Genomic DNA, 19,612 nt, shown 5'->3' on the forward strand with positions numbered 1-19,612 from the left:
CCTCCGATTCCTCTAGTATTTTCCTCCTCTCCTTCAGCCCTCGCTTCTCTCCTCTAATTCCACGGGTTCCCATTTGGGAGGCGGGGTCTTGGGCAGGAGGTGGAGAGTCCCGCAGCCAAAGGTGGGAAGAGGGGCCTCGCGCCCAGGGCGAAGTCTCCGGCTTGCGGTGTGTGTGTGGGGGGGTGCCCGTGTCTCTGGGAGAACCCGTAAGTCCCCAGAAATGAGGGCGGGGTCTGGGGAGCCAGAACCCGGGGATGGATCTCAAAGATACCGGGGAGTCCCCGAACCAGTGAAGACTGGCTAGGGAGTTCCTGACGCGGAGTGGTGGGCTGGGCTTTCCAGAGCCTGGGGCGGGGTGAGGGAGGGGGCGTGGTCTCCCTAGAGGGGCGGGGCTCTGTAGACCCGCGTTAAGCTTCGCCGCAGGGGGCGGGGTCTAGGGTGGGGCGGGGCTTCTGGGGGCGGGCCCAACGGGGCGGGGCATCGGGACAGGGGGCGGAGTGTGGCGGTTCGCATTCGCCCCCTCCCCCGGCCCCGGGTGTCCCCGTGACGAGGCAGCGCGGAGCCGCCGCGGGCCGGGCCCATCCCGCAGCAGCGGCCCCGCGGCCAAGCAGGGGCGAGGCGCGAAGGGAGAGGCGCCGAGCGGGACCGGGAGCGCGGCCAGGTGAGACCGCCGGGGCGGAGGGGGCGGGGGCTGCGCCGGGCGGGCTTCGGCGGGCGCGGGGGGCGTGTTTGCGTGTCTGGGGGCGGCAGGGGGAGTGGGTCCGAGGGCCGCCGCCGGGGTGCTGTTTGCGCGCTCTCGGGTCCCGGGTGGGCTCGGCCCCCGTCCGGGCACTGCCTGCGGGACTCGGGGTGTGCGGGACTGTGTGCGTGCGCGCGCGTGTTTGTGGCGAGGGGCCGCCGGGTGTGTATCTGCGTATGCGCTGGGCCGTCATTGTGCCTGCCCCCAGCGCGGGGCGCGGGCCTGCCCCGGCGCAGTCCCTCCTGCGCGGGGATGTTTTCCAAACAGGCTTCCTGCGGAGACGGGCTCTGCTGCAGCCCCAGCCGGAGGGGGGAGCGCCGCCCCCACAGGCCTCCAGAGACCCGGGCGGCCCTGGGACTGCAGACAGACACCTGAGGGAGGGAGGGGGCGCGCACCCGGGAGGGGTCCAGAGGCCTGCCCGCCCCGGTGAGGCCAAGGTGGGGAGACTGAGGCAGATGGATGGGGAGAGGAAGGTGGCCAGACAGACGGAGATGGGGAGGAGGGTGAGGAGAGAGACGGCGGAAAAAGGACAGCCCAGGAGGGCAGAGAGTCATTGAGAAAAAAGATAGACAGACAGGAGGCCTAGACCTGCAAAGGATCTGAATGATTAAGATGGATAAATAGATTCTAAAGACCCCCCAGAAGGGTTACTCGGAGGCCACTGGGCCAAGAGCCAACCCAGTAACTAAGTCTAAGATGAGGAATAAGGGTCCTCCAACTCCTGAGGTGTCCCTCTTCCAAGCAGATCCCAGACTGGTTGGTGTCCTGGCCAAAAAGAAGCCTCTTGCCACGCCGTGTTGGTCCACCCCTATGGCCCCACCAAAGATCCTGACTCTCTGAATGGGGGGCCCTCTCCCCTTGGTTCCATCCCACCCGGTTCCCTTCACCGGTATCCTGGCAACGCCGGGACAGTTTAAAGGAGGCAGAGGTGGAGCAGTTGCCATAGCAACAGAGGTGGTGAAAGGTCACTTAGCCTAGGTGGCCCTGCAGCAGGCCTGAGCTGGCATTGAGGGGGGTTGGGATGGGAGGTTGCAAAATTCTTTTTCTCCTCTCCCACTCTGCCCAGAATGGTGCTAGAAGGAAACCCTGAAGTGGGGTCTCCCCGAACCTCAGACCTCCGGCGTCCAGGGACCCAGGGCTCTTGTGTCCTCTCTTCTCCTGGTGAAGATGCACAGCCAGGCGAGGAGCCCATCAAGTATGGCGAACTCATCGTCCTGGGGTGAGCGACCCTGGTCCAGGTGGGGCAGGGCACCAGGCACCCCCAGGGCAACAGACCAAGGGCCCCAGCTCTCCCCACGTATGACCTTCTGCTGTTTGTCCCTCTTCACCTTCCCAACTGAGAGACAGAGTTGATCAAACCCACCTCTATTCTTGTTAATTTATCTTCCCATTTTTTATAAATTACTGAGAAATCTCTTACTGCCCACCTAAGTTTCTGATCAGAAAAAAAGCAGCACCATCTGCCTTTCAAAAGCACCTAGCAGATGTAGGCTGGCGTGAAGAACTCTGGTTCTCCAGCAAAAATGCTTGGTTCAAATCCTGCCTCTGCAAGTTGCTTAACTTCCCTGTGCCTCCATTTCCCCATCTTACAAGTAGGGACGATAACGATACCTCAGAGGGTTGTCAGAGGAATGAAGGAGGAGATTTCTGTAAAGCACGTAGGACAGTGCCTGGCACATATCAGGTGTTCTGGGAGGCAGGCTTGTGCCAAGCCCTTTCATGGACATTATTTCATTTCAATCTTCACAAAGATGCTGTGAGGAAGGAGGTGAGGAAACCGAGGCTCAGAGAGGGGAAGTGACTGGTCCAAGGGCACACAGCTGGTAAGTGGCAAGGCTGGGATTCGGACCTAGGTCTTTCTCACTCCAGGTCGAGTGCACTTTGACTAAGCCACAGCTGACCCTCATGCTACAGATGAGAAAACCGAGGCCAGGAGGAGGGAAGCGATATGAGCTGGTGGCTGGGGAGACCTCATTCCCTTCCTGGTCTCCCCCTGACCAGGAGCCTTGCACCACCCACTTAGCGCTGCCCCCAGGCGCAGATCCCTCTTCCTCCTCCCCCATCCACACTTCCTTTTGGCCTCTCTCTCTGCCATCTGCCTGGAAGAAGATATTTGATGAGCTATGCTATCATTATGATTATTTAGAAATAATAGTGGCTACCGTGTGCTGACATGTACACGTCATGTGCTTTTTCCTAATAAGTTAACATTTATCAAGGGCTTGCAATCTGTATATGTCAGACGCTGTGCCAAGCATTTTCAAATGCTTTATCTCATTTAGTTCTCACAATGAACCTGCGAGGTAGGTCCCGATTAATTAGCACCATTTTACAGAGGTTATGTGATAAGTGGAAGAGCCAGGATTGAAGCCAGGCCCATCTGTGAGTCCCGAGCCTGTGTCCAGAACTGGCCCACACCCCCTAAGTGGGAAGAGTTTAGGAGGGCAAAAGTGATTTTGCCCCTGTCAGGGCTGCTTGCGTGAGAAAAACAGCTGCTGGGTGTCCCAAAGGAAGGGCAGACTTTCAGTTGAGGGCGAGGCCACTGATGAGGGAGAGTGAAGACCTAAGGGTAGAGGCCCTCTTTGCTGTGGTTTATGCTTGCTAGAGCAATGAAGCCCCACGCTGGATAGAGCCACCTGGAGAGCACACTGAAAAGACCCCCTGACACTCCCATCCCAAACCTACAGAATCAGAGTCTTCATGGGTGGAGCCAGGGAATCTACATTTTAACAAGCCCACAAGAAAACTCTGAATCAAGTGGTCTTTGTCTGTATTTGGCACCTCTTCATCCTGGCACTCCTAGCTCCAAAACCTTCTGTAGCTCCCTAGTCTCACCGAATAAAGTCCAGACTCCTAAGCTTGGTGTTCAGAGCCCTTCCCCCAGCTTCACCTGCCTCGACTTCAGCTGAACACCCAAGTCACCACTCCCTGATCTCACCAAACCCTGCCAGTCTCAGGCCCTTCGCTTGGGGCGAGCCTTCCCTCTGGAAGGACTTCTGCAAGAGAGGCTGGAGTCAGACAGACCCGAGTTCAAATCTCTGACTTTTTCACTTACTAGCCTGGGACCTCAGGCAGGTCAATTTACCTCCCTGAGCCTCAATTTTCCTTATCTGTAAAATGGGAAGAAAGATACTTGCCTGGCAGGACATTGCACAGATTCCATTAGGTAATTAATAACGTGAAACTCCAGGAACACAGGAGGCTCCCGTCCATGGCAGTGATCAAGGCTGTGACTCACCCCATCTTTGCCTTCCACAGTCACTCCCTCTGGATAAAAGCTGGAAGGAAGGTAGAAGTTTGACATGTATGGATATATGGAGCTGGTGGCATTGTGGGTCTGTCTGTTTCTTTCATTCTGGTTTCCATTCGTACTTGTGGTGTCGTAAATGAAAGTTTGCAGTAAAGGTGAATTCCTTCCCGTTCTTCAAGGTGTTCCCCCTCTCTGAAACCTGATCTGAGAATTCCCTTCTCCTGCCTCTGGGCCTGTGGTATACAGTTCGTGCCCAGCTTCCTTGAAAAGCTCAGGACACCCCTTCCCTGCCACCAAGGAGACAGAACTGACCTGCGGTGTGCCCCCTGTGGCACTCCAGCACCCAGCAGCTGACCAGTCAGGTGTCCAGGAAACTGGATAATTGAATAAAAGACCTTTTGAAGATATTCTGCCCTTCATCCTTCTCCCCAAACGCAGACTGGTAGGGTATGGTCTCCTAGTTTCCGCTGGTTCTAGAGCTTGTTTATGAAGGTAGACTGCCCAGAAGTTGGCAGTTCCTCCAAATCGCTCAGGTGCTCACTTTCTCTCTCTCTCTCTCTCTTTCTTTCTCCCGGCAACCCCTTCTTTGATAACCCCCTACACCCACAGCTACAACGGGTGTCTGGCAAGTGGGGACAAGGGCCGCCGGAGAAGCCGCCTGGCGCTGAGCCGCCGGCCCCATGCCAATGGTGTGAAGCCCGACGTTATGCACCACATTTCCACACCGCTCGTCTCCAAGGCAAGCAGCTTATCCCAGTGGACCTGGACAAAGGTCCTGTGCTCTCTGCCCAAGTCCCAGGTCTTCGGCCTTCTGGGTCCTACCCCCACGCGACGGCACTGGAGCAGGGGAGCCGCCTTGTGTCTTCACTCACTCATGGCCTTGGGCTGCCAGAGAAATGGTGCAGGGGAGGGATCCCTTGTAGTGCACCGTAGTAACAATTCACAAAATATTTCTTGGATGACCAGACCCCAGCCATTGAATGGAAACGGTCAGCATCATTTTGAGGCAGCCACGGCTCAGAGGAGGGGCATGACAGTCACACAGCAATGGCAAAGGAAAAGCCTTTGGCTTCAGAGCACTGGGGTTAAGATACAAGCTCTCCTGTGTCTAGCTGTGTGTCTTTAGGCCAGCTTCTTCTCCTCTCTGAGCTGCAGTTCCCTCTGCTATAAAATGGGAATGATAACGATGCCTCCTTCTTGGGGTGGCTGTAGGGGTCAAGTAAGGTAACCTGCATATAGTGCCAGCCACACAGCACTTCCTTGGTGAAGGTAGAGCAGGCCCCTTGCTGGGATTGGTCAGCAAGCCTTGGGTTCTAGCCTCTGGCTCCAAGGCCCATACTTCTTCTGGCCACATGCCCTGGGAAATGACTTCTCCTTTCTCCCCACCAGGCACTGAGTAACCGCGGCCAGCACAGCATCTCGTACACGCTGTCCCGGAGCCACTCGGTCATCGTTGAGTACACACATGACAGTGATACGGACATGTTCCAGGTATGCTCAGGCCCTTCTGCATGCCTCTTGGTCACTGGGCCACCAGGCCTCGAGGTCCAGCTCTGCGGGTGTTCCAGGGTGAACTTGGAAGACCAGGGCCCTGGTGAAGTTGCTCTGGGGGCCCCCAGTACAGTCGACTATGCTCCAGATGAAGAAGCAGGATGTCCAGGGAAGGCTGTTGACTTCCTGGAGTCACACAGCAAATCGGTGGCCACATCAAAATTTAAAAAACCCAAGACCAGACACCCAGGCCACAGGCAGCTTAGGGGTTCAGAGTGTGACATGAGAGTCACACTGCCTGGGGCAGATCCCAGCTCCATCACTTACCAGCTGGGTGACTTTGGGTAAGAGTCACTCACTCGCTCTGGGCCTCAGTTTCCTCCTCTCTACAGTGGGCCCATAACATACCACTCCATGGACTATCAGGCAGATCAGCTGAGATACTGCACGTGAAGCGCGGGGCTTGGTATCTAGTACCTACAAAAAATTCACTTCCAGACTGGGTGTCACCTTTCCACTGATCATTCAAAAAAAGAAAAAAAAATCAACTCGTGTTTATTAAGTAGGGGAGACAGAGAAGCCCCAGGCCCCAGTGACTGGATTTGGAGACGCCAGCTGAGAGCCCAGAGGGCCTGGGGAGCTGGGATGTTACTGCTCCCTCCTCGTTGTTTGGTGACCCTGCTTACAGAGCAGCTGCCGGGAACCCGGGCTGGCGGAGGTTGGGGGAAACCCTTGGGACTGACCTGCACACATAGCATATCTGGGCTTGCTCCCCTCTTCGTCCCAGATCGGCCGCTCCACAGAGAACATGATCGACTTTGTGGTAACAGACACATCCCCCGGGGGAGGGGCTGCTGAGGGACCCTCAGCCCAGAGCACCATCTCCCGCTACGCCTGCCGCATCCTGTGTGACCGCCGGCCGCCCTATACTGCCCGCATCTATGCCGCTGGCTTTGATGCCTCCAGCAACATCTTCCTTGGAGTGAGTGAGCCCCCCAGGCAGGGACTGGGATGTCATCTGAGAGTGAGTAGAAGGGTCGGGTAGGGAGGGGCAGCGCCCTGGGTGATGGACCAGCCGGCAGCCATCCTAACCAGGACCTGTGCTGGGACCGGTGATGCCACTTAACAAATGAGCACTGAGAGGCTCTGAGAGTTCCGGCTGTGCAGTGTCCATTCCAGTCCTCTCTGGGTCGCCTCTGACCGTGAGGGTAGAAGGGCAGCATCCCTGGCTCACAGCTGGCTGGAGGGGGGCCACTCGGAAATAGGATCTGATCCCACGTGTGGTCTCAGGAGCGGGCGGCCAAGTGGCGGACCCCCGACGGCCTGATGGACGGCTTAACCACCAATGGGGTCCTGGTGATGCACCCAGCAGGCGGCTTCTCGGAGGACTCAGCCCCTGGTGTCTGGAGGGAGATATCCGTCTGTGGGAACGTGTACACTCTGAGGGACAGCCGCTCTGCACAGCAGCGAGGGAAGCTGGTAGGCAGCCTGCTCCCTGCCCACCCTCTCCCCTCATCCCTGCCGGGCCCTTCCCCCTGATCTCCTCCCCTCCTATCCAAAGGAGCCCCAACAGGCTCCATCTAGGGGCCATGCCCCACTTGCCCCACAGAAAGGGCCAGACCGTAATCTCCAGAACATAGCCCACGTGCTGCTGGAGGCCCCTGGGGTGGCGTGTGTTAGAGCAGACGTGAATGCTGCAGTACCTGGTGGCTTTAGGGAGGAATCACAGCCTCTCACGAGGCTGACACTTGGCCCATGTGTGAGCGGATTATAGCCCAAAGTGTTGGCAGTCTGTAAGGTGTCTCTCACGTTCAGACGGATTTAGCCTTATTATCCTCGCCTCGCCGGAAGGGCCCTTAGAGGAGTTCTGACTGAGGGGACAGTGAAGGCTCCACGTGGCACAGATGAGAGAACCCAGGTTCAGAGCTGCGAGAGAGTCCTAGAGAGAGGTAGGGGCCAGCCCAAGGTCACGGGGCCAAGCTCGTCAAATGGGCCATGAGGCAGAGCTCTTCAGCGTGTGAGCACATCGGGCCCATGGAGGCAAAATCGCAGGGAAGAGCAGGGCTTCTCTTTCCAGAGCATCAGTTCTACCAGGAGACCTGGGAAAACGTTACTTTTAAAAACACTGTGCATGTAAATTTCACTAGCACCCGCTTGCGGAGTATCCACAACGTTCCAGGTTCCGTTCTAAGCATTTACAGTGATTGCTTCCTGAGAACCACTTGAGATAATGGGAAGTATGGGAAGTAGCATCCAGCCTGAAGATAAGGAAATGAAGACGCAGAGAGGTTCAGTAACTTGACCACAGATGCCGAGTTATAGACAGTGAAGCCAGAATTCACACCCAGACAGGCTAGCTCTAGAGTCCTTGTTTTTAGCCACAGCCAAGAGGACAGCTGCCTTGGGCCGAGTCCCCAAGTTTCAGATTGAAGAGTTTCCCACTTGTGCCCTTAGGGGAGAGCCTGGGGGGAAACTTTATTTTGGTCCAGATCTCCTGATTTGACCGCTGACATGACTAAGTCCCCGCCCCACTGTGAGGGACAATGCATGCCTGGACTTTGACTTGCCCTCCTGTGTGGCTTCTCAGCTCTCCTGGCTGCTCTGCCTCCATCCTCACCGCTAGTCTGCCCCAGCCCTGCCCCCGCCCCGCTGTCTCCTCTGGCCTAGCTGGCCCCCCTGTGCAGGGTGTGTTCTCCAGGGAGGTTTGGTGGGATGGACAGGTGGCTTGGCTGAGGGGATGGCCGCCCAACGGCCAGGGTTTGAGCGGCCTCTTGAGCAGTAAGGCCCTTCTGCTGTCTCTGGCAGGTGGAAAATGAGTCCAACGTGCTGCAGGACGGCTCCCTCATTGACCTGTGTGGGGCCACTCTGCTGTGGCGCACGCCGGCAGGGCTGCTGAGGGCCCCCACGCTGAAGCAGCTGGAGGCCCAGCGGCAGGAGGCGAACGCGGCACGGCCCCAGTGCCCCGTGGGCCTCAGCACCCTGGCCTTCCCGAGTCCGGCCCGGGGCCGCACAGCACCCGACAAGCAGCAGCCCTGGGTCTACGTCCGGTGTGGCCACGTCCACGGCTACCACGGCTGGGGCTGTAGGAGAGAGCGGGGCCCCCAGGAGCGCGAGTGTCCTCTCTGTCGCCTCGTGGGACCCTACGTCCCCCTGTGGCTTGGCCAGGAGGCAGGCCTCTGTCTGGACCCTGGGCCGCCGAGCCATGCCTTTGCACCTTGTGGCCATGTGTGTTCGGAGAAGACTGCCCGCTACTGGGCCCAGACGCCGCTGCCCCACGGCACCCACGCTTTCCATGCTGCCTGCCCCTTTTGTGGGGCCTGGCTCACCGGCGAGCATGGCTGCGTCCGGCTCATTTTCCAGGGGCCGCTGGACTAGGCTCCCTCGGGGCCCCGGCTGCCACGCCCGCCTGCCCACCTAGATCCCCCACCTCCTGCAGCCCAGAGGGAGCTCTGCATGTGGGACTCTACCCGCTGGCACATAGCCACACCAGATGGACATGTTGGATGGATGGGCTGTGCTCCTCCCCTCTTAACTCTGGTCCCTGAAACCCCTACCCCGGTCGGAATGACGGGGCCCTCAGCACCAGCTCTGTCCCGGGCTGATGGAGGGAAGCCCATCCCTGTGCCCTGGCCTTTCCTGGGGTGTCCCACATCATGCCGCCTACACTGTGTCCCTGGGGGCGTGAAGGGGCCGTGGGTTCCTGACCCCCAGCTTAGGCTGGCCGTGCCCTGAGCCTGCCGACCCAGCTCCAGATACCCCGCTGCTGCCCTGGGTTCCTCTATAAATCTCGCTGCTCAGCCTGCCCTCACAGATCCTGCGTGTCCGGCATGCGTGCGGTGCCGCCAGCCCCTGCATGAGTGAGGGGTGGGCAGCAGGCCGGGGCCGGCATCTGCTGGTACCCACTCCAGGCTGGACTCCACGCCACGTGAGCTCTGGGGACACAGAGACGATCGGACTTGGTTCCCTGCCCGGTGGAAGGCACAGTCTAGTGGACGACAGACCTGATTACCGAATGACAACACGGTTTCCTGGGCACCAGGATCAGAGAATCATCAAGGGCTGCAGAGCTGGTCTCCCAAGCAGGCGCGAGAGTGAGGGAGGCTTGCGTGGGAACTCCCTACAGGAAGGGGAGGGTGCTCTGGGCAGTGGGGAGGCTGAGCACAGGCGAGGGTGTCAGGAAGCAGGGACCTGAGTGAGGGGCTGGAGAAGGGGTTGCAGAGGGCTGGAGCAAGAGGTTGGGGCTGCCCTGACAGGGAAGATGCTGGATGGAGGCTTTGGAACCTCATTTGTGGATAGTCAGGAGCCGGGGGCGGGAAGGGGACTCGGGGTCCCGGAGTGCTGGCTGTGACAGAAGGGCCACTATTACCAAGTGCCCACTGTGCCCTTCACTGTGCTGCTGCTGCTAATAACTATCTATTAACTAACCAGAAGCTTTTGCTATTTAATGCTCACAGTAACGGGGTGGGGGCGGGGAGGGGTTACCGTTTCTGTTTACAGAGAGATTAAGGCACAGGCGCCAAGTCCCACAGCTAGAAAGTGGCCAAGCCAGGACCCAGATCCGTGACTGCCTGCCTGGCCTCAGCCTGGCCTCTTCCATCACCCTGGGCTGCTTTCCTTGGATGGGGGCGGGAGGGGAGGGGCGGGCAGCCCAGGTCACTGGCACAGCGTGTGCGAATGTGTGGCAGGGAATATGCTTCACCCACAAAGGAGTCGGGTCTGGAGGGGCAGAAAGGAGAAATGAGAGGTGAGGACATTGGGCTGGGGTCTGGTGGCCCTTGGTTGCCATGGAGACCAAGACGGAACCGGACCCTGACTCATCTTGGCTAAGCGGCACCTCTCCCTGAGAACCAAGGCAGGCTCAGTGTGCTGCTGAGGTTGCTTTTAGACCATTCCTGGGGGGAGCAAGCTAGGGAGACTGGGAGATGGAGATTCTGGAAATATAAAAAAATCTGGAAAAGAGTTTGCTAAGTATAGGCCTCCTGGGCATCATCCCCAGTTGAAGACAGCCGCCAGAGCCTTACAGAGTATAGATTCCAAGGGGAGGGCCTGCTGCAGGCCGCACAGCTGGTGGGGGCCACAGAGACCAGACCAGGGGCTCTCGAGAGGACAGAGGGCTCCTGAGGGTGGTGAAAAGGGGATCTGGTGAGATTCCTGCTCCCGGGCCCCCACATACCACAGTGGGGGAGCCCAGATGGGGAGGCTCAAGCATCTGTGGGAATATTGCGAGCCCTACATGCACACACAAAACACTGATAATCCAGTTCTCTCTTCTGGCCCTGTTGGGAACCAGGTAAGGGATGTTCCGATCCTGTTTCCAGTAAGGAGAGGAGAGAGTAGAGGCAAGCACAGAGCATGGTGCCGCCCCAGGGAGAACTTGGAGGTGGTGGTGGCAGTAAGACAGCCCTGATCTTGGCCCACCTCTGCCCCTTTCCAGCTCTTGGAGCGTCCGTCTCCTCACCTTTTAAATGGAATAGCAATTCCTATATGACCAGATGGCAGTGAATGTTCTGAGAGCACCTGTAGCACAGCAGGTATTTAATGTTCATTCCTCACCTGCCCTTCCTGCATGTCCATGGGGAAGAACCAGGGCTAGGGATGGCCGAGGCTCCAGTGACTGGATTTCTCCGTGTGATTATGCATGTGTGCATACTGGGGCCAGTGGAGGAGACAGAGTGGTGGAAGTTCTTAGGAAGGCTAGACCCCAGTTCAGGGACTGGGTGGCCTCAAGAAAGTCAATGAAACTAATAGTCCCAGTTTCTCCATCTCCTACAATGGGTAAAATGGTGATATCCTATCAGGGTTTTTACAAGAATGAAATAGCCTCCATGTTAAGCTGGTGGCATAGGACCTTGTGTGTTAACCGTGAACATAAAAACGTGGCTTCTTTGAGGATCCCAGGAGTCCTGAGATCTTTTGCGAGCCTGAGCTGCCTGTTGATGGCTAGAGAGCGCCACCTCCCTTACTGGTGCCCCGCTCAAATTCACCCAAGTCAGGGGAGTATACCCATTTTAAAGACAATAAAAATTGAGACACAGGGAAGAAGAGGTGTGACCTTCCTAAGGACATAGAGAATTTATTGAGCTTTTCTCCATGGTGATAGTCATCATCGGAGTCAGCCCCTCCGGGCACAACACTAGGCAGCAGACTGCCCAGTCATCAGTTTACTCCCAGCTATAGCATCCTTGGGAGTGGAGGCAGTTGTTAGCTGGGTTTTCTGGCTGAGGAAGCTAAGACTCAGAGAGGTAAAGGGTCCTGCCCAAGGCTACACAGCCAGTAGATGATGGTGACCAGATTTGACCTTAGATGACCTGGCTCCGCCCACGCTGACCCAGGCCCCTCACAATATTCTCCACTGAGCCCAGGCCTGGCACCAACGCTTGGACATGCCATGCCTGACCCAGGCTGTCCTCTTGTGAGTCAATGCAGAGGTGCAAAGCTGGACCTCAGGCCCAGCTCGGTCCTGGTCCGCCTTTTGGGGTCCCAGGCAGCTCTCCCAACAGGCATCGGGCGAACACCAACAAGTTCCAGGCCCCTCGCGTCTTTGTGCTGAGGAAACTGAGGCTCAGAGACGTTTAGTGGCTGCCTTCCAACCCCTGGCGAATGGATGGCGGTGCAGTGAAGCACTTGTCCCCCCACGGGTGTGATCGCCTCGGCTCATCCGCAGCTGACCTTGTAGGTTCCCAGTGTCCTAAAAGTCTCCAGCTCCTGACCCTCGAATCCACTGAGGGAGGGAGAGTCACATCACTTCCCGAGCGCAGGTTCCCACCTGCAAAACTGAGGTCCCGGGACCCAAAGGGGGGCGGCGCTGGGGCTCTGTGGGGAAGTCCCCGCTGCTCCGTACATGACATCCATGCCGCCCCGCCCGGACTCGAAGCGTCAGCCCGGTCTGCCGGGACTAGGCCGCGGCCGGGCGGGCCACTCCGGTTCCCAGCCGCCGAGCCCGCACCCTCGCGAACAAAGGCCAAGGCCGCAGGGGCCATGCCGCGCGCGACCCAGTAGGGCCCGGGAGCGGAGAGCGGCGGGCGGGCGAAGCGCGCCGAGGGGCGCCTATTGGCCGGAGCTGACGTCCATCCGGGCCCCGAAGCCCGACGATTGGCCGCGGGGGGCGGAGTTCGCGGAGCCCCAATGAATGGGGGAGCCGGAAGCAGGAAGTGAGTTTGCGATGAAAGCAGCTGCTGCAGGTGAGGAGCGGCGCCCGGGTTTCGGGGTCACAATGCGTCATCCTCGGGGGACAGGGCGAGTCTGGACCGAAGGCAGGATTATTCCTTTTCTGCCTTCCATCCAGGACCCCTTCCACGTTCCCCGCGGCCCCGAGCCAAGGAACCCTCCGGGCAGCAAAGAGTTAACCCCGAGGGTTGTGCTGTTGCGGCGGGGCATCCGGAGCGGTGGGGGAGGCTGGACTCTCAGTCCCGGGACGGGAGGGCGGTGTGGAGAATGTCCTAGGTTGGGAGATCCCGTATCCCAACGGGATTGTGAGACTTCGGTAAGTCGCGTGGTCTCTCTAAGCCTCAGTCTCACTGTCTGTAAAATGAGTTTTCTTCCAGCTCCGAACTAACGTGGCTCTGTAGTTCCCCTGGCCAAGCACAGGGAGAGGGTTGGAGGATGGAAGGTCAAAGAAAAGGTGTTTCGAAGGATGAGAGCGAGACAGATTGCACACCCTCCTGGTGAGGTCGGCCTTATCATCGCCCCCATTTTATAGAGGTGGAAACCGAGTCGCAGAAAAGTCAAACAACTGACTTGGTTTTAGGAGCTAAGAGCTGAATCAGGTTTGGAACCTGGATTTTCCAGCTGGTGGCCTGAAACTCTACCCTTGCCACCACAGTGCTGGGTGAAATTGAAGAACTTATAGGAGAATTCTAAAGAGGAGGCTAAGAAGTCAGGGCAGGAGTAGGGGCTGCCTGAGGGCCCTGGGCTGGGAGTCTAGAGATTCAGGTCTCAGCTTCTGACCTCTCCCTTTGTGTTAGTAGGCAAAGCTCCTAGCCTCTCTGGGCCTCAGTTTCCCCATCGGTAATACTAGGTAGTTTAATTCAGTCTTTAAGGTTGAGGGCCCCAGGCCAAATATGACCTACCAGCGTATTTTGTAATATCTTTGCGTGTGTTGCCTAACCTCTGAGCCTCAGTTAACATATCTGCGAATGGGTTTGGGGGAGGATTAAGTGAGACCATGAGAGCGCGTAGCTAGGTGTGTAGTCAGTATGCAGTAAATGATGGCTGTGATGATGGCGCTGGTTCTCAGCAGGGCCCATGGCGGACGCCCAGTACATCCTGCCCAATGACATCGGTGTGTTTAGCCTGGACTGCCGGGAGGCCTTCCGCCTGCTGTCGCCCACAGAACGCCTCTATGCCCACCATCTGTCACGGGCCGCCTGGTATGGAGGCCTGGCAGTACTGTTGCAGACCTCTCCTGAGGCCCCCTACATCTATGCCCTGCTCAGCCGCCTCTTCCGCGCCCAGGACCCCGACCAGCTGCGCCAGCTTGCCCTGGCTGAGGGCCTTACCGAGGAGGAGTATCAGGTCAGTTCTTTTAGGTCATTTGGCATTTCCTGAATGGCTTCTGGGTATGAGGGACCACAAGCAGGAGTACAAAGGTCCTTCTCTGTAGAGTAGACCAAGGGCTACAAATATAGGAACGTCTCCTGGAGCCTCAGTCTTCCCATCTAGAAAATGCACATGAGGGTAGTCTGTACCTCCTGGGGTTGCAGTGACCTGATTCCAAGATAAATAGTGGCCACTGTGAGTAAAGGAAACAGCTATGGACACTCAGAGATGGTAGAGGAGGGAGTCCAGGGTAGGAATCAGGAGGTCTGAGTTCGGACCAGATCTTCCTCTACCATGTTGTGGGTCCCTGCCTGTGCCCTGGCTTTTGTTTGTGGGTTCATTGGCCAAGAATTACTTAGACGCATTCGTAGTGCATTGCTGCGGTGCAGAAAGACCCAAAATGAAACATGAACATCGCCTATTCGATGGTGGCGTGTTCAGCCTTTCAAGTCCTCTGTCTGTGTATTGCATTCCTCTACGTGTACATGAGCATGTGCACCAGTTCCTTCTTTTGTCCTTTATATAAATGGGATCATACTCTCCGTGTTCTTTGGAGTCCTACCTTTTTTTTTTTTAATTGAACACCATGTGTTGGAGAACTTCCGTGGGGTACATAGAAAGGCACTTCATCCTTTTTGTTGACCGTGAAGCACTTCACTGCAGTGTACACCAGAATCAGTTTATATTGTTGGACATTTGGATTGTTCCTGATTCTTCTTAGAACTAGTGCCACAGTGAGCATACTTGTGTGCATGTATGAGGAGGCTCTATTTCTAAAAGTAGCATTGCTGGGTCAAAAGCTCTGTACATTTACAAGTGATCGATGTTGTTAGGTCATCTTTTATAAAAGTTTCACCAACAATGTATGAGAAAGTGGCCTGTGTTTCTACATGTAAAATAAAGGGATTGAATTGCTTATCTCTGAGCTGAGGCCCAGGCTGTTTCTTCTCCTTTTCTTTAACTTTTAGTGATCACATCCCATCTCTAGACCTTGACTTATTAAAAGAGCTAATGGCTGGGGAAGTGCGACCTGAGTGTTGCTATTCTCCGTGGGACACTTTTGCTTGCAAATAGCAGAAACCCGCCTCAAACTGGCTTGAGTGGAAATGAAAATCATGACTGCCAGTTTCCAGTCCAGCATGTAAGGAGCTCATAAGTCACCAGGCTGTCCTAGCAAGTAAAAGGTGGAATATGCTGGAAAAATCAGTAACATTTCATCTGTCCTTAAGTAAGTGATGCCACAGGGCTAACTGCTGCCCCCACATGGGAGAGATAGACAGGTGGGTACAGAGAATCACAACTCACCAGTGCAAAAATTCATGAGCAGAAACCTCCCCCAGAACCAGTGCTGAAAACCTGATAGACAGATTGCTGGAGGCTCAGTGTGGGAAGCTCTAAGAGTTTAAAAACTCCAGGAGAATCCAGTCAGAGGAGGGGTCTCCACACTTTCAAGAATTTGGGGAATTTTACCTCTAGGATCTTGGTCCTCACAATGGATTGGATTTCAGAGAAAAAGCCCCTTGTGCTTCTGGCCAAGGGAGGGGCAGGGGAACCATTTTTGAAAAATGCCAGAACATTCTATTCTTCCCACTTAGCTCTCGGGAGAAACTGTATCAGCAGAGCCTAGAGCCTAACTGACCTGGGTGGAGGAGAATATCCCATTTCAGACAGTTCAAGAACTGTCCTGTCCCACCTAAGGAGGAGGGCGGGGACATGGGACACAGAGGCGCATGTGAAGTTCTTTGAGGTAAAGGTTCACTGAGAAACTGCCAAGACCTAATCGTGGGACTGGAGAATGCTTCACCTGCTCCTACATCTTACCATTGTACGACTAAAGGGCCCATTTACAGCAGTTCCTTTTACCAGTGCATCATGTCTGACTGTCAAGAAAAAATGACAAAACATACTAAAGGCAAAAAACACAGCTTGAAGAGACAGAGAAAGCATGAGAAGCAGATTCCGACGTGGCAAGGATGTTGGACTTACCAGACCAGGAGTTAAAACAACTATGGTTGATACGCTGAAGGGCTCTCATGGAGAGAGCAGACAACATGCAGGAACAGGTAGGCAGAGACTCGGAAATCCTAAGAAAGAACCCAAACTGCTAGAAGTCAGGAAACATAGAAAAGTCCTAGAAGAAGCTGGAGAAAAAATGGATCTTACTTTTAGAGGAGCAAAGATAAGAATTTCATCCAGCTCCTCAGAAACCACACAAGCAAGAAGAGAGTGGATTGAAGTATTTGAAGTATTGCAAGAAAAAGCTACCAGCCAGGGGTGCCTGGGTGGCTCATTGGGTTGAGCCTCTGCCTTTGGCTTGGGTCGTGGTCTTGGGGTCCTGGGGTCGGGCCCCACATCGGGCTCTCTGCTCAGCGGGGACTCTGCTTCCCCCTTTCTCTCTGTTTGCCTCTCTGCCTGCTTGTGATTTCTTTCTCTGTCAAATAAATAAATAAAATCTTTAAAAAAGAGAGAGAGAGAAACAGAGGAAATCCTTCCTAATTAATTCTATGAGGCCAACATTATCCTAATACCAAAACCAGACAAAGGCAATACAAGAAAACTACAGACCATTCTCTCATTTACATAGATAAAAAAAAAATCCTCAAAAATATTAGCAAATCAAATCCAAGAATGTATAAAAAACCATACACCATTACATAGTAGGATTTACCCTGGGCATGCAAATCTGTCTCAACATTTGAAAATAAATAATTCGTCTCATCAACAAGCTAAAGAAGAAAACCACATGATCATATCAGTAGATGTAGAAAAAGCATTTGACAAAATCCGTCACCTATTCACGATCAAACCAAGCAAATTAGAAATAGAGGAGAGCTTCCTCAATTTGATAAAGATAAAACCCATCTACAGAAGCCCTACATCTAATATATCTAATGGTGAAAAACTCAACGCTTTCCCACTTAGATCAGGAACAAGGCAGAGAAGTCCCCTCACTGGTTTTCAGCATTTTACCAGAAGTCCTAGCTAATGCAATAAGGCAAGAACAGGAAATAAAATGTGTGCAGATTAAGGAAGACACAGAACTGTCTTGGTTCACAGAAAATATGATTGACCATCTACGTACAAAATCCAAAAGAATTGACCAAAAAACTCCTAAAACTCATAAGTGATTATAGCAAGGTTGCAGGGTGCAAAGTTAATATGCAAAAGTCAGGGGCACCTGAGTGGCTCAGCCATCAAGTGTCTGCCTTCAGCTCAGGTCATGATCCCAGGGTCCTGGGATTGAGTCCCACCTTGGGCTCCTTGCTCAACAGGGAGCCTGCTTCTCCTTCTGCCTGCCTTTCTCCCTGCTTGTGCTCTCTCCCTGCCTCTCTCTCTGACAAATAAATAAATGAAATCTTTAAATATGTAGATAGATAGATAGATATAACCAGTTGCTTTTTTTTTTTTTTTAATTGATTTGACAGAGACAGAGAGAAAGAGAACACAAGCAGAGGGAGCCAAGCAGGGAGCCCGACGTGGGGCTTGATCCCAGGATCCTGAGATTATGACCTGAGCCAAAGGCAGCCACTCAACAACTAAGCCACCCAGGCACCCTAGTCGGTTGCTTTTATTTTATTTTCTTTTAAGATCTATTTGTTTGTTTATTTATTTATTTGACAGACAGAGATAACAAGTAGGCAGAGAGAGGGGGAAGCAGGCTCCCCGCTGAGCAGAGAGCCTGATGCAGGGCTCAATCCCAGGACCCTGGGAATCATGACCTGAGCCGGAGGCAGAAGCTTTAACCCACTGAACCACCCAGGCGCCCCAGTCAGTTGCTTTTAATATACCAGAAAGGAACAATAAAAATTCAAAATGAAAACCATAATACTATTTCTAAGTAGCACACAAGGAAGTGAAATACATAGTTCGAAAATACAACAAAGCGTGTTTAAAACTTGGGAAAATTACAAACTGATGAAAGATATCAAAAAACTTAATAAGTGGAGAGATAGTCCATGTTCATGAATAGGAATATTCAGATTTATAAGGATGTCAGTTCTTGGGGCACCTGGGTGGCTCAGTCAGTTAAGTGTCTGCTCAGGTCATGATCCTGGGGTCCTGGAATCAACGCCACGTTGGGCTCCCTGCTGAGCAGGGAGTCTGCTTCTCCCTCTTCCCCTCACCCTGCTTATGCGCTCACTGTCTCAAGTAAATAAATAAAATCTTAAAAAAAAAAAAAGATGTCAGTTCTTCCCAAATTTATAGATTCAATGCAATGTGATTAAAAATCCCAGTTATTTTATTTTCAACACAATATTGGGGAAAGAGGGAAAAAGAACAGAGCTGGAGGATCACCACTCACCTTCAAGACTTACTCTAAAGCTGCAGTAATCAACACAGTGTGGTGTTGGCAAAAGGGCAGACAAATAGATCAATGCAACAGAATAAAGAGCCTGGAAATAGACCCCCATACAGTCAGTTGATCTTTGACAAAGGAACAAAGCAGTATCATGGAGTAAAAATAGTCTTTTTTTTTTCCCTAAAGATTTTATTTATTTGACAGAGAGAGAGATCTCAAGTAGGCAGAGAGGCAGGCAGAGAGAGATGGGGTCGCAGGCTCCCTGATGAACAGAGAGCCCAATGTGGGGCTCTATCCCAGGATCCTGAGATCATGACCTGAGCCAAAGACAGAGGCTTAACCCACTGAGCCACCCAAGTGCCCCTAAAAATAGTCTTTTCACCAAATGGTTCTGGAGCAACTGGACATCTACTTGATAAAAAGAAAAAAAGAAGAGAAAAAAAAGAATCAAGACCAGACATGGACATTGCATCTTTCACAAAAATTAATTCAAAGTGGATCAGAGATTTAAATGTTAAATGCAAAAGTGTAAAACTCCCAGAAGATAACATAGAAAATCTAGATGACTTTGGGTATGGAGATGACTTTTTAGGTACGACACCAAGTATGACCCATAAAGAAATAGTTGATAAAGTGGGCTTCAGTATAATTAAAAAGTTCTGCTTTGTGAAAGAAATTATAAAGAGAATGAAAAATCAAGCCACAGATTGGGATAAAAATATTTGCAAAAGGTAATATTTGATAAAGGACTCTTAGCCAGAATACATAAAGAACTCTTAAAACTCAACAATAAGAAAAACAAGCAACCCAATTAAATGGGCCAAAGACTGTAACAGATACTTCACCAATGAAGAATGCAGATGGCAAATAAGCCTGTGAGAAGATGTTCTACATCGTATGTCATTAGGAAATTGCAAATAAATAAAGTAATGAGAGAACCACTACACACCCATTAGCTTTGCCGAAATCCACAACACGGACGACACCAGATGCTGTTGCAGGGGTAGCAACACCAGGAATTCTTGTTCATTGCTGGTGGGAATGTAGAATCATATAGCTGCTGTGGGAGGTCATTCGACAGCTTCTTGCAAAAGAAATGTACTCTTCCTGTGGGATCCAACAGTGATGCTTCTTGGTTATTGACGGAAGTGAAATCTTGAAAGGAGGTAAAAACGTAGGTCCACACAAAAGCCTGCAGATGAATGTTTGTAGCAGCTTTATTCACAATTGCCAACGATAGGAGCAACCAAGATGTCCTTCAGTAGCTGAGCTGACAAATTGTGATCCATCCAGA

At 53.6% G+C, this 19,612-nt stretch overlaps 2 protein-coding genes across 7 annotated transcripts in view; both read left to right on the forward strand.

Annotated features, from left to right (window-relative positions):
* Positions 1-485: 485 nt before the first annotated feature.
* PELI3 (pellino E3 ubiquitin protein ligase family member 3) lies at positions 486-9,532 on the forward strand. 3 transcript variants are annotated; one of them, XM_059148346.1, is made up of 8 exons: positions 486-661; positions 1,806-1,958; positions 2,491-2,562; positions 4,599-4,728; positions 5,379-5,480; positions 6,268-6,462; positions 6,771-6,959; positions 8,286-9,532. In XM_059148346.1, exons 2-8 carry the CDS (start codon positions 1,807-1,809, stop codon positions 8,853-8,855), a joined length of 1,410 nt encoding a protein of 469 aa, XP_059004329.1. In that variant the 5' UTR covers positions 486-661; position 1,806; the 3' UTR covers positions 8,856-9,532. The 3 variants fall into 3 exon arrangements, with proteins under 3 accessions (XP_059004329.1, XP_059004339.1, XP_059004348.1); XM_059148356.1 differs by lacking the exon at positions 2,491-2,562 and having other exon boundaries at positions 487-661; XM_059148365.1 differs by lacking the exons at positions 486-661; positions 1,806-1,958; positions 2,491-2,562 and adding an exon at positions 4,022-4,043.
* Positions 9,533-12,585: 3,053 nt separating this feature from the next.
* The window catches only part of DPP3 (dipeptidyl peptidase 3), a 29,755-nt gene continuing 22,728 nt past the window's right edge, over positions 12,586-19,612 (forward strand). Inside the window, exons 1-2 of one of the 4 annotated variants that reach the window (XM_059148292.1) lie at positions 12,586-12,661; positions 13,717-13,994. In XM_059148292.1, the coding sequence (XP_059004275.1) occupies positions 12,610-12,661; positions 13,717-13,994 (330 nt within the window). In that variant the 5' untranslated portion in view covers positions 12,586-12,609. Of the gene's footprint in view, positions 12,662-12,836; positions 12,964-13,716; positions 13,995-19,612 lie in introns of those variants that run through there. The other 3 variants (XM_059148303.1, XM_059148312.1, XM_059148321.1) reach the window with 3 other exon arrangements.

This window comes from Mustela lutreola, chromosome 1, assembly GCF_030435805.1.
Source record: "Mustela lutreola isolate mMusLut2 chromosome 1, mMusLut2.pri, whole genome shotgun sequence".
In the NCBI taxonomy this organism is placed as follows: domain Eukaryota; kingdom Metazoa; phylum Chordata; class Mammalia; order Carnivora; family Mustelidae; genus Mustela; species Mustela lutreola.